This window comes from Hyla sarda, chromosome 1 (assembly GCF_029499605.1).
Source record: "Hyla sarda isolate aHylSar1 chromosome 1, aHylSar1.hap1, whole genome shotgun sequence".
Classification (NCBI taxonomy): domain Eukaryota; kingdom Metazoa; phylum Chordata; class Amphibia; order Anura; family Hylidae; genus Hyla; species Hyla sarda.
Genome location: NC_079189.1, coordinates 513,295,852 through 513,310,803, shown reverse-complemented (window position 1 = coordinate 513,310,803; position 14,952 = coordinate 513,295,852). Strand labels below are relative to the sequence as shown.

At 42.7% G+C, this 14,952-nt stretch overlaps 1 protein-coding gene across 6 annotated transcripts in view; it reads right to left on the bottom strand.

Annotated features, from left to right (window-relative positions):
- Positions 1 to 14,952, bottom strand: part of MCTP1 (multiple C2 and transmembrane domain containing 1) — an 822,947-nt gene that overhangs the window by 37,292 nt on the left and 770,703 nt on the right. For all 6 annotated transcript variants that reach the window (XM_056537887.1, XM_056537932.1, XM_056537877.1 and 3 more), the window contains one exon: positions 113 to 222. In XM_056537887.1, coding sequence (XP_056393862.1) covers positions 113 to 222 — 110 coding nt within the window. The remainder of the gene's footprint in view (positions 1 to 112; positions 223 to 14,952) is intronic.

Sequence of the window (14,952 nt, the reverse complement as noted above, 5' to 3'; positions counted from 1 at the left end):
TAAGATGTCTAGGGGTGGAGTCCCCTTTTAAGTATTATCTAATATTAACCAGATTGGTCTACTCTGTGACTGCTGGCCTGTCCAATACAGTGTCCTTATGTTAGATACTCACTTCTTTATTCTTTCACCAATGGAAGCAACTTCATCAAGAACATTTTGGACACTGACGCAGACCTCCTGGATGGCATATAATTTATTCATAAAACCTTTCTTCTCACTATCCTAAGGGAAAAACAAAATGAGGATTATTTATCAACCTAATTTACACTATTCATCTCAATACATATAACTTGTTGATTTACTACAAAAATACATTTATATAATACCATCCTGACATATTCACATAGTAACAATGCTCTTTTGCGCATTGGAGAATTGCTCTAGAAAATCTAGGAAGGAAAATGAGGGGGAATTCATTTATCTAAAGAGCTGGTTTTGTGTGTATATTTGGTGCACAGTTGGCGCTGCGCAGAGTTTCAGACTCTTTTTTGCAACTTTTTTATTTACACTTTTAATTTAATGTGTATGGACCTGCTGTCGCAATGAATTTGTCATATAACACTTTGACACGCTGTGACATGAGAGCTCTGCTCCTCGCTACGTCCAGGTTTAGACGTGGGAGTAAATATTGATGAGGCAAGGGAGCTGGGTGAGCCGGCTCCCCGCCTCCATTGCACACAGGAGTGCAATAGCCATGCATAGAAGAACGACCGGCATACAGGGCATACTTAAAATAAAAGTGAATGATCCCTCTTTTTTAAAGCTCTTCACCCACACTATAACCTAGTACACTGGGTTCAGTGTGGGTGAATTATTTGTCAGATTCTTTTTAAATATTCTCCCTACCACAGGTTTTTGTGTTTTTTTGCAAATGTGAGAAACGTGTTCAGAACCTTCTTGGAAAGCATAGTTTTTCATCGAAACATCTTACATGAATCCCAAATATGTCCAGTTTCCTGCGTATTTTAAAGAACATTGGTGGAGCTATTGAGCACTTTGGATGTTGAAGGGAACATGTTTTGTGCCTTCTGAGACAAAACATTGTCTTGCAAATATGGCACTTGCCACCTGCAATAGTGGTTAGGACCTTTATGACTCACTGATAAATCTCAAATTGTAACAGATTTATCAAAATAGTAACATAGTAACATGATTCATAAGGTTGAAAAAAGACCAGAGTCCATCAAGTTCAACCTATAAGCCTAATGAGTTCCCACTGAGTTGATCCAGAGGAAGGCAAAAAACCCTCATACTAGAGGTAAAAATTCCTTCCCGACTCCAAATATGGCAGTCAGAATAAATCCCTGGATCAATGTTCTGATCTGTCCCTATAAATCTAGTATACATGAGCAGCAATGTTATTATTCTCCAAAAATGCATCCAGACCCCTTTTGAACTCTTTTACAGAGTTCACCATGACCACCTCCTCAGGCAGAGAATTCCACAGTCTCACTGCTCTTACAGTAAAGAACCTCCATCTGTGCTGGTGTAAAAACCTTCTTTCCTCAAGACGTAGAGGATGTCCCCTTGTTATGAATACAGTCCCGGGTATAAATAGATCATGGGAGAGATCTCTGTACGGTCCCCTGATATATTTATACATAGTTATTAGGGCTCCCCTAAGCCTTCTTTTTTCTAAACTAAATAACCCCAATTCTGATAATCTTTCTGGGTACTGTAGTCCTCCCATTCCCCGTATTACCCAGGTTGCCCGTCTTTGAACCCTCTCCAGCTCCACTATATCTTTCTTGTACACTGGTGCCCAGTACTGTACACAGTATTCTATGTGTGGTCTGACTAGAGATTTGTACAGAGGTAGAATTATTTCCTTGTCGTGGGCATCTATGCCCCTACTGATGCACCCCATGATTTTTTTTGCCTTGACAGAAGCTGCCGGACACTGGTCACTACAGCTAAATTTACTATTAACTAAGACTCCTAAGTCCTTTTCCATGTCAGTCGTCCCAAGTGTTCTCCCATTTAATACATAATCCCAGCCCAGATTTTTCCTCCCCATGTGCATAACCTTACATTTATCAGTGTTGAACCTCATCTGCCACTTCCCAGCCCAAACCTCCAACCTCTCTCGATCCATTTGTAACAGTGCACTGTCCTCTATTGTGTTGACCACTTTACAGAGTTTGTTATCAACTGCACAGATTGCTACTATTCAATCCCTCTACAAGGTCATTAATGAATATATTAAAGGGGTACTCCGATGGTCAACGTGTTTTTCCGTTTTTGACTTACCCTATTTGTTTTGTTTCATTTCTATTCTTGTTGTTTAGCCTACTCTATTTCCATTCTTTGTTGTCTTTTTATCCCCCACTCTGTTTTCCTATCTTTGCTTCTATTTCCTGTTTCTTGCTGTACTGAAAACTACAAATCCCAGCATGCTACATGCCTTGTTGGTTTGGGGCGGCTCCTTTTTTTTGTTTGTTTGTTCCGTTCTTTACCCATCTTACTATTTTCCCGGGTCGGACGCCTTATACACAGCACACTAATATAATCAGCCTTGGTTGGGATACACTGTCATGCACACACAAAAGGAACTACAACTCCCAGCATGTGTCATTCAGTCTGTGGTATAACACCAGCATGTTGCCTCTGTAGTCTCCTGGGGGTTGTAGTTCACCACACCTCTGTAGGGCATACACCAGTGTTTCCCAACCACCTACAACTCCCAGCATGCCCTGACAGCCTTTGGGGATGCTAGGAGTTGTAGTTTTGCAACAGCTGGAGGCACACTGGTGTAACATGATGTGTATGCTGAATAGGCTAGAACAGTGTTTCCCAACCAGTGTGCCTCCAGCTGTTGCAAATCTACAACTCCCAGCATGCCCAAAGTCTGTCAGGGCATGCTGGGAATTGTAGTTTTGCAACAGCTGGAGGCACACTGGTTTGTAAACACTAGCATACACACACACACACACACACACACAACAGGGACTACAACTCCCAGCATGTGTCATTCAGGAGTCCCCCCTCCCCCTTCACATATAGAGATCATTCCCTGTATGAGATTTATTCCCCTGCAGTCCATACATCCCCAGCCCGTGCACCTTCTCATCCTCCCCTTCAGATAACACTTATCTTCTCTGTGAGGTCCTTCTCCTGTGCAGACCTGCGTCTTCAGAAGACAGAGCAGGGGGAGGGGAGGTGTGGAGCTGTGTACTCAGCTGGATGAGATGAGGGGGCATGGCTTATTTTTCTCATGCAGACAGAGAAAAAAAAAAAAGCTGTGACATCTTGTCCACAACAGCCTCAGAACTGTGGACAACAGTAAAAGGAATCCCTCTGAACTACAGAACTTCCTGCCCAACAAACAGGTAAGAAAAACACATACATACTGCCAAAACATATAACACATGTATATTGCAAAAAAACAAAACTTACAAAGAAGATGCCATATAGTCAAAAAAATTAACCACCGGAGTACCCCTTTAAATATAATAGGACCAAAGACTGACCCCTGTGGTACCCCACTAGTTACAGTCACCCAATCAGAATAAGTACCATTAATAACCACCCTCTGTTTCCCATCACTGAGCCAGTTACTTACCCACTTGCACACATTTTCCCCTAGCCCCATCCTTCTCATTTTATGTACCAATCCTTTATGTGGCACCATATTAAATGCTTTGGAAAAATCCAGATATACGACATCCAGCGATTCCCCCTGGTCCCGTCTGGAGCTCACCTCCTCATAAAAGCTGATCAGGTTAGTTTGACAGGACCGATCCCTCATAAAGCCATGCTGATATGGAGTTATACATTTATTTTTATCAAGATAATCCAAAATAGCATCTCTTAGAAAACCCTCAAACAATTTACATACAACAAAGGTAAAACTAACAGGTCTATAATTCCCGCGGTCACCTTTTGACCCCTTTTTAAATATTGGCACCACATTTGCCATGCGCCAGTCCTGGGGAACAGTCCCTGTTACCATAGAGTCCCTGAATTTTAAAAATAGGGGTCTGTCTATTACATGACTTAATTCCTTTAGGACACGGGGGTGAATGCCATGAGAACCTGGCGATTTGTCTATTTTGTTTTTTTGTAGGCGGCACTGTACTTCTTCCTGGGTTAGACAGGTGACCTGTACTGGGGAGTCTACCTTATTTCGCTGTATTTCACCTGGCATTTCATTTTCCTCCATGAATACAGGGGAAATAAAACACAAGGCATTGACTGAATATATTTGTCAAAGAGTCTCTAAACAAGAAAGTCTGAAATCTGATTGGTACCTTTGAGCAGCAGCTCAAATTTTTCCTTCCACTAGAGCAAGGTTTCCCAACCAAGGTGCCTCCAGCTGTCCGGGCATGCTGGGATTTGTAATTTTGCAATAGCTGGAGGCACCCTGGTTTGGAAACACTGCACTAGAGAACTATGCCACTATTTGCATCCTTTCCTGGAATACAAAAAAACTGTAAAAAACGTATACGGCTCAATTGATGCTAAATGGCACTGGTTAGACTGAGCAACCCAACCCAACACGGTGTACGGTATACCCACGGTGTAAAAATGCAAGGAAAGTAAAATAATAATATGTTGGAGCTCAAAAGTCTATAGATATTGGGATAATAATTTATTTAATTTGTATAAAACAACATACATAAATAGGTGGTTCACATGGCCCTTGTGAAACCATCCCTTAAAATATCCACAAATAAAATAACATGAATATTGCACTGTGTTGATATTAAATATAGTCAATACGTAGAATACCACCAATTATAGTCACTAGTTGGTGGAATTAGATACAATAGTCTATGATAGATTAGTTGGTCTTATACGTAATGACTGGAGTAAACTTTAGGCTAGGTTCACACTATGGAATTTCTGGGCAGAGTTTCTGCCGGAGATCAAGCCGGCGGTGCTAGGACCGAGCAGACTGCATTGCTACCCCCATAGACTGAAATGCATTTCTGGGTGGATCTTTTCGGAGATCTGCTCAGAAATGCATTGCCATCTATGGGAACGACAATGTAGTCCGTGTGGTCCTAGTACCGCCGGCTAGATTTCTGACAGAAATTCTGCCCAGACATTTCACAGTGTGAACCTAGCTTTATGATTCCACAATAAAGTGCATAACTCCGGATAATTGTTTTATATCCAAGGAAATATCTGTAACAGTTCCAGGCCTGGAAATAAGGTGCAATGAGTGTCAATATATGTTTTATCCTTATATTGCACATTTCGGCACAGATAAATATCCAAACAGACCAGGTTTTGTACAGGGCGATATCTACCTGATATCTCTTAGTGATAATATTGTCCGACACAGCGATAAGATAGATTGTATTCAACTCACCCTCTGGAGGATCAACCGATCTGGTGCTGCGCACCTCTCTCCTCGTGGGGGCTCCGGGTGTCTGTGAGTAGCTAGTTGCGCTGTGTATCTGTAGATGTTGGCGGTGCGACCGGCTGGATTAGCCATCCCCGTATGCTCGCACTCTCAGCATTTGTCAGCTGTAGATAGCATGAAGACTTCGCTAGCAGCACTGGGCTAGCATCCTCGTGGATTCTGAGCTGCGCTTGGATCACTCTGATGACAGAGGATGGTTCCAGGTGATGGACAACAGCTAAGTAGAAGTGGATATTCATGAAACTATGTTGCTAGCACTGTATTCTAAGTCTAGTAATACCACCTATAGCTTGATATTTTCTCGCTAACAGGAATATCCACTTCTACTGAGCTGTTGGCAATCACCTGGAACCATCCTCAGAGTGATCCGAGCGTATCATTGAGCATCATCCTGCATCATCCTCTGTCATCAGAGTGATCCGAGCGTATCATTGAGCATCATCCTGCATCATCCTCTGTCATCAGAGTGATCCGAGCATATCATTGAGCATCATCCTGCATCATCCTCTGTCATCAGAGTGATCCGAGCGTATCATTGAGCGTCATCCTGCATCATCCTCTGTCAGAGTGATCCGAGCGTATCATTGAGCATCATTCTCTGTCTTCAGAGTGATCCGAGCGTATCATTGAGCATCATCCTGCATCATCCTCTGTCATCAGAGTGATCCGAGCGTATCATTGAGCATCATCCTGCATCATCCTCTGTCATCAGAGTGATCCGAGCGTATCATTGAGCATCATCCTGCATCATCCTCTGTCATCAGAGTGATCTGAGCGCACGCTCAGCATCCACGAGGAGGCTAGCCCAGTGCTACTAGCGAAGTCTTCACGTTACCTACAGCTGACAAACACTGAGAGCATGAGCATACGGAGATCGCTAATCCAGCGGGCCACGCTGCCAACATCTACAGATACACAGCGCAACTATCTACTCACAGAAACCAGGAGCCCCCACGAGGTGAGAGGTGCGCAGCACCAGATCTATTGATCCTCCAGAGGGTGAGTTGAATACAATCTACTTATCGCTGTGTCAGACAATATTATCACTAAGAGATATCGGGCAGTTATCGCCCTGTACAACACCTTGTCTGTTTGGATATTTATCTGTGCCAAAATGTGCGATATAAGGATAAAACATATATAGACACTCATTGCACCTTATTTCCAGGCCTGGAATTGTTACAGACATTTACTTGGATATAATACAATTATCTGGAGTTATGCACTTTATTGTGGAATCATAAAAGTTACTCCAGTCATTCCATAAGCTCCAACATATAATTTTGTTTACTTACCTAGAATACACTGTAGATAGTAAGGCTAAATTCAGACAGAAGAATGAGGAATTCCGCATGAATATTCTGCAGGGACATTCCACAGCAAATTATTTCAATGGAATTCTGTTACACTGTTCACAAGAAGATGTTTCTGGTGCAGAAATTCAGATTTCAGCATCCGCAGAAAGAATAGTCAAGTCTATATTTTCTGCCGAGTCTGCAAGGAAATGCATTGTCATCTATGAGTCGGTGCAAGTGTCGGCCTCCACTCCATACAGGGAGTTGGCACGCCCTCTTCCAGCACAGACAGCCGGGGCCCTGTTCAGGAGATCGCAGGGGATCCCAGCAGTCAGACCCACCGTGTTCTATAACTTATCCCCTATCCAAAGTAATAAGTTATCTTTTACTACAGAACCCAATGCTAAATCTGCATGTACTATTTATATACTGGTCTCCTGTATGGGAGAGAGGTATCTTTAGGGCCCTCTTAGGCACCAGAGCCCCAGTGCGACTGCTACCTCTGCACCCCCTATAGCTATGCCCCTGCTGTAGTGCAAATGTTGTGCAAATTTGAATGTAAAACAATAAGGAACCGAGAAATTATCACAACTTTGCCCATGTTTTGCAGAGGTTGCAGCAAACCCCTGCAGCATAGTTAAAAGACACACATATGCACAGATGGATAAACACAACAGGAACAGAAATGTTGAGATGTAGGAAATGAGAGATGAAAGTAATGAGAATCATGTAATCCTGTGACATTTCGAGAGGTGGGTAAAAGTGACAGAACTGACTGCTATAAGCAGAATGACTAAAGAACAGAATCTTCATAACCTCCATAATTCTATCATACACCAAGGAATTTGTGGCAAAGCAAAGCAGGAGTGATCAAGGCACAAATAAGCACGCCATATGTACGGTATAAAAGTGATTCAGGTGACTTCAGGTGAACGCTTCGCAATGTGTTACTCAACTTTCTTTCCTGTAAGTTAAAAGCTCAAGAGGCTCCGTTATTCAAACCTAGTTGAACGAGAAAAGCCTGGGTGCTGCATAAATATTCACCCCTGTATTTCTTAGAAGATATGACACACAATATCTTCCTTGAAACCTTCCTTAAATCTGAGCGGCAAATTTATCAGTATATGACAAAATGGAGCTAAGAAGTCCTGAAAACTGTCAAAAGTGAGACTCTTTGAGGCTGTTTACATTTTAGACACTTCATTGCTATCGTTCTAGACAGGGTTAAGGCTAAGTCGGAGCTGATGTGACCCATGGATCATGTCTAGGTACAAAATATATGAAGTATATGACATAGGTCACACCTGGGAAAGAGTTTGTGTATGCTATATGTTTTATAGCTGTAATGTTTGAACATTTTCTCCTGTCGTGAAATGCTTTAAAAGTATGTCCATAGGGAAGGAGTGACCCATAAGCACAATTAGGGAAATTCATCAAGCTGTTTAGATATAAATATATATTTTAATGTAAAATTGTCTCAAAAAAAGTCTCAGTCACTTCCCCTGCGACTTTTGAGCGACTTTTGCTATAGATCATATCTGAAAGTGAACCCCCATTTGCAGTGCTTTAGACAAGTTTTATGCAGTGGGCACTGATTCATTATGTGCGACTTTTCTCTGAAAGTCTCAAAAAAGTTACAGCACTGTGATTTACACACAAACTCACACCTTGTCACTTCATCCCTGGAAAGCAGTCTAAACGAGTAGCGGGGGTGTAGGAGCAGGTTTAATCATCAAGTGGCGTGCGACCTTTGGTGAATTCGGAGCAGGAAGGTATATTCTTAGGTGACTTTTCACATCTGTAATAGCACATATACTAGTAAAATACTGATGAATGCCCTTCAATAAGCTCATGTCTGTACTAAGAGCCCTGAGGTGTGTCCGTCCTCACCTCACCGATTTCTCATGAAAACAATTCAATACAATATCATCACATGCTATAAGAACACTCCAAAAGCTTCATTTACGTAACAATTGCTTGGTATACTATGTGATGACTCGCTCTTGCAGATAGGTGTGGTTGCAGTATAGAGACAAGGAAACAGTACTTTTCAAATCAAAGTTCGGTGTTTTATTCACACTTGGCACACAGTAAACAGTCTTTAAACGCAGAACAAAGGAAAACATAACAAAAGTCCACCTGTTATTTCCATGCGGCATCAAGCAAGTCTTTTCCAGGCCTCCAGGCAGGCTGTTCACCAGCTTCCAACCTTGGAGCAAATGCAGGGAATAACTCCACATGCAGCTCTCTCTGGCAGTGTGAGCTGCAACTAGCAAAACAGGTTACCTTTAAGGCCAACAAAAGGTAGCCTGGATTGTGGGGAATGTCCCCACCCTACACTTGACCATTCCCAGTAAGAGCCGTCCCGGATTGGCCTTCCAGCCATACTACGGCCATAGTGTCAGTCTGCATCGCAGCACAGACACTGAATAAATACCGGCTCTTACTTTACCAAAGCCAGGAACCTTGGTGGCACATAACGCCCATCCAGCATGATCCCTTTCCCCTTCTCACAACAAACAGACAGCTTAGAGATGAGTTAAGAAAGGATACATCTGTAAGCACATCTGTCAAATAGAAAACTTACATATAAATACACTACAGAACAGTGGTGTGCATAGACAAAAGGGGGTCCCTATAGCAAATATGGAAATGGGTCACCTATTATGGTATGTGATTTTGCCCCCCCCCCCCCCCCAGGACATAAAAGGCCTGTTTTTTCCCTTGTTTTCCAGGACCAATTGGTCAATACCTCCTCTCCATTAAAGGAGTACTCTGCCAAAAAACATTTTATGCCCTATGCAAAGGATAGTGGATAAGATGTCTGATTGCGGGGGTCCTGCCACTGGGGCCCCCATGATCTCTGGTGAGGCACCCCAGTAGTCCGTGCCGAATGACTGGCAACTACAGCTGCCACACCCCCTCCATTCATCTTTATAGGAGGAGGCGTGACGGCTACTACGTAGCCATCACGCCCCTTCCCATACATCTTATCCACTATCCTTTGCATAGGGCATAAAATGTTTTTTGGCAGAGTACTCCTTTAATGGAGAGGGGGTATTGACCAATTGGTCGTGGAAAACAAGGGAAAAAACAGACCAAGCTTCCATGTTCCGGATGCCGCTGTCCCGGAGATCGCTGGGGTCCCCAGCTGTAAGATGTTTTTCAGCGGAGTACCCCTTTAAGGTTCTGATAATGCAGTTTCCTGGAGAAAGTAGTTCTGCACTGTTACCGGTAGAAAAAGGAATGGGACCAACCAGGCCAGGCCCCCTCTCTCCAATGGCCCCATAGCAGCCGAATAATCTGCAAATATGATATGTACGCCCTTGCTGCAGAACACAATAAATTAGGGGTGCTCATGGTGCAGTAAGCCTGGGAGAACACCCACAGAGGGACTAAGGGAAGGTTACAGTGGGTGCTAGATCATGTTCTGCTTTATTTTACAAGAGCAGACATTTTATAGTTACATATGACATGGTTTAACAGTTATGTGTCAATAGGATTAATCAGTATATAAATGAAAAATCATAGGATGCTTTAATATACTGTAGGGGGATTTTATGCACTGGTCTTGAGGGGAAGTGCATGGGCAGATTGACCGACCGTTCGGACGTGGTCCGAGGGCCCGGCCGGGTAAAGGGCCCGCTGGCGCTGCTACTGCCTATACCTATTATGGGGTAACTCTGCTGCCTATATCTAATGTAGGGGAACTCTGCTGCCTATACCTAATGTGAGGGAACTCTGCTGCCTATACCTAATGTGGGGGAACTCTGCTGCCTATATCTAATGTAGAGGAACTCTGATTATTGTACCTACTGTGGGGGAACTCTGCTGCCTATACCTACAGTGGGGAAACTCTGCTGCTTATACCTACTGTGGGGGAACTCTGCTGCTTATACCTACTGTGGGAGAACTCTGCTGCTTATACCTACTGTGGGAGAACTCTGCTGCCTATACTTACTGTGAGGGAACTCTGCTGCTTATAGCTACTGTGGGGGAACTCTGTTGCCTATACCTACTGTGGGGGGAATTGCTGCCTATACCTAATGTGGGGGAACTGTTGCCTATGCCTAATGTGGGGGAACTGCTGCCTAAACCTAATATGGGGAGACTGCTACCTACCGATTCATAACAGTAGCAAAATTACAGTTATGAAGTAGAAACGAAAAAATTTTATGGTTGGGGGTCACCACAACATGAGGAACTGTACTAAAGGGTTGCAGCATTAGGAAGGTTGAGAATCATTGATCTAACCAAAAGCCAGGCCTGCTCATATGCAACACAGAACAAAGATTCCTCAGTACAGGTGTTATAGTTACATTTTCTGCAGGTAGTTCCCTTGTGTACCCCATGTTCATTACTCCACTTATTTATCGACAGCATTTAGCGGGCATTGCTGTCCAATAACATTTATACGTCTTTATTTCTATGTCTGCTGTCTGATACATTTCTGTCTCATTGTTATCCGTAGATAACAAGGCAGATGCAGGAGCAGATGAAGCAGTTACTGTCAGATTAAAGTGTGCTGTAATGTTCAAGGGCCACCTTGTGGCAGAAACTTCTGCAACCAGCAACAGAGACATTAATTAAGACGTCTTGGCTCGGTGTGATAACCTCTGACGCCACCCTTTCTGACACATCAAATGATACAAGGGAAAAAAACAAGTCTTAAAGCTTTATGAGATCACACTAATCTTCTAAATAGGATTCGAGAAGAGGCAATGTTCTCAAACTCTTTTGTTTGTTCTACTTTAGTTCTGGTGGGAAAGCGGCCCGTACTCCCAAAGCTTCAAAGCTTTTTCTTGTTTATTATTTTGGCTTTATAGTGGTTTATTTTCTACAGTATAGAGGTTAGTGGAAACTAATATTCAACATCATGAGATTTAGCCTGGTTTAAGTGTTCATACTGTATATACTCCTGAAGTTCTCCAAACATAATGATAACCAAATTAACTTTATATATTATACATTGAATTCATTGAATGTTGAATATAGGTTTGACCATTGCACCAGCTGTAAATAGATGTTAGCATGTCAGATCTGCTTGGCACTAGTCATCCAGGATGAATTTTTACCTTACAGGGCTGGCACATTACTAGGATGTGCCATCACTAAGGGATCAGCACTGGTCAGATCTCCAGCAACCACTATTCCAAAGAATGAATAGGCCACAGCAATAAATAAGCATTGCAGACTCTTTGCTGTATTTTTCTGCACATCGCTTGTACCGACAACCACTGCATAGAACCATCCATTCATCAGTGGGGGACCTAGACACGAGAAACCAATATATCATAAAATGATGGCATATCAAGCAATATATCAACAAGATGGGAATAACCCTTTGAGGCCAAAAAATCCTCAAACCTTCTGCATGATGCAAATAACTATGGACCATCAGACTAACCTCAGCAACTAAAAAATCCATGCTCAAATAAAGTACTGAAAAGGGACTTTCCCCAATCCAGATGTCCCCTGTATTTAAAGGGTTACTCTGGTGCTTACACATCTTATCCCCTATCCAAAGGATAGGGGATAAGATGACTGATCGCAGGAGTCCCACAGCTGGGGACCCCCCGTTTGTAATCAGACCTGGAGCGTGTTCGCTCCGGGTCTGATTACGGTCGACCGCAGGGCCAGCGGCGTGTGACGTCACACCACCGCCCCCGTGTGACGTCACGCTCCGCCCCTCAATGCAAGCCTACAGGAGGGGGCGTGATAGCAATTGCTCCAGCATTTTGGTGCTTTGAAAAGGGGTGCAAAAAGTGGGTACGTTAACCAGAAGTGGGGAGAGGGGTGGCCCTATACATTTTCTTTGACTCCCTTTCCAGATCACAGACAATTGAATGTGATATGTCAGATACTTACTAGTCTTGAATAAATACATCCCCTTTACCATGGCCTCTCTTTATTGCAGAGTAGGAAAACACAGCTACCTAGTGCTGAGCTTTCATACTGGTTCGGTGGAATATCATATGTACGGAGAAAAGCCCTCCAGAATAATTAAAAAGGAACATGGCACAGGTGTATGAATTCAAAAGTACATATGTAACACTGGTGGATGGCATTCTAAGGCATTCTGTGAGTCCTGTCACTCACCAGCACCGAGCCGCATACTCTGCTCCACGTCTCCACTGTTGTGGCCGCACGAACACTGGTTGTAACTAAATGAGTTAGTGAGAGCTTCTCTAAAGTTTCCCTCATCAAACCTTGTCAGGCACCACATATATAAGGTTTCTTAACCCATCTCCTGTTGCTGAGGAATTGTGTGGTTTAATGCTAGCAAATGTGTCTACATTCTGTTCTGCTGATCTGTGTTTCTGACCTGTGCTTATTTTCCTAACTTTACCATTGTCTTATCCCTTGGTACCTTGTTGATTCTCCAGTGTATGATCTGGACTGTTGACCACACCTGTGCTGTCATCAAGCCTGCACCACCTGGCTTCATATGAGCATTTCAGCTCTGCTATGCTAAAGACTCAGTGCTGCTATAACACCTTTTCAGCTTTGCTACTTTGTACAGCATCAACTCTCCCCTCCTGCCTGTATCCCCAGTACTTAGCACCGTGGTGTTCTGGCCTGTTTGGTCAACTGACACATTATGAGGACCACTCTAATGGTAGCGACCTGATATCTCCCCTGTTGATGTGCAAAACCAGAATTCTGTTTGAATTTTGATAAAAACACTGAAGTAGACACTATTGTACCAGTGTAGACAAATGTATAGAAAAGAGGGCAGGACTAAGAATTGTTAAACGCACCAAATTTGTTAATGGTGTGATATTATTTTGCTGCAAAACAGTGGTGTAAAATAACCTAACCAAGGTGGCAAAAGGAAAAATGCCTAACACACACGGCAAGATTTGCCAAAGCCATCACACAGCATGCACTTCAGTGATACATATGGTGCAGCCCCTGTCTGTCTCAGCAAGTTGTATGCCAGTGTTACAAAATTTCCCCCATGGTGTTTTATCTGGTGCACGTCTGGTGGCCCTAGACATTGACATAGGCATAGCGCATTCGTTTTGCCCTGAACTGTGTGTTCTTATAGTTTTAATTCTATATTTATATATCTACAAAAGCAATTGCGTGTGAATGCATCGGTTTGACCTTTGTAAAATCCTTAGTTCCAACTTCCAAAAATCTGAAGAGATAAATGATGAACCAAAGTAATATTTAATCCTAAAATCTGCAGTTCTGTTGTGCACTGAACATTAATATTGTCTAGATCGATGAATTAGCACCGCACAGGTGCCTCCAAAAGGAACCCAGCAGCTGTACAGCAGCCAAGTGCTCCGAGGTTATGCTGTATAGCGTCTGCGGAGTCTGAGCTGGACTGCTCAAAAGAAAAAGGAGAACTGTTTGATTTGCAGATTTAAAAATCTCTTCCAATAATTTAACACAGCCGTGCAGGCTTGAAAAAAAGGGGTCATCCTTCAGTTAAACCCTGCTGTCAGTTATAGCTGCAACAAACGTGTATTCTGAACAGGAGAGCTTTCTTATTATTAGGTTCTGCAGGATACTTGTAAACTTAAAAGGTGAACGACAATTAGGCTTTATATTCTCACAAATCCCAGAATTGTCAAAGATTTGTCCTCATGCCCCTGCTCGCCCCCTGGTACTTAGATTGTTTGAAGTCATTATTACCATAGACAAGCGCACATAGATAAGAGGTCAGTGCACACGATTTATGAAGACAAAAATACTCTTGGAGGTTTTCTTTCCACTTGAAAGTTTTTCATTCTGACATTTCATTTCATATTACTTGGGACTAGTCAAAAAAGCACAGTGAGAATGTACTCCGTCCATGTGATAAGTTTCCTGCTATCGCCATCATCTCACATCAGAAAGCTGGTGAGATCTGAGGCCTGGCCATCTCTTTGTACAGCTAATTAGACTCTACAGGGATTTCCATCAAACTACAGTCATACAAAACAGACAAAACTAATATTACAATCTATGAAATCTATGTGGTTACATGCTACATGTATATTACAGTATATGCTACTGGATTTTTTTTACTGTCTGTGTATGTGTGCAAATAAATGGAGGATTTGTAATGAGAGTCAACTCCACCAATATTAATAAATTGGATTGTAAGGTGTCATAAAATCAATCTAATCATAGAGAAAGTATCCAATACACAATTCTAAGACCCTATATTTAGGGCACAATGGACTATCAAACCCCAAATGATCATCCTGGGTCTGATGACACCATAATGAACACTAACAAAATAAGAAGACTGTGTCTCCTACAAAGCTAAAAGTATGCTTCCTTGGAAGC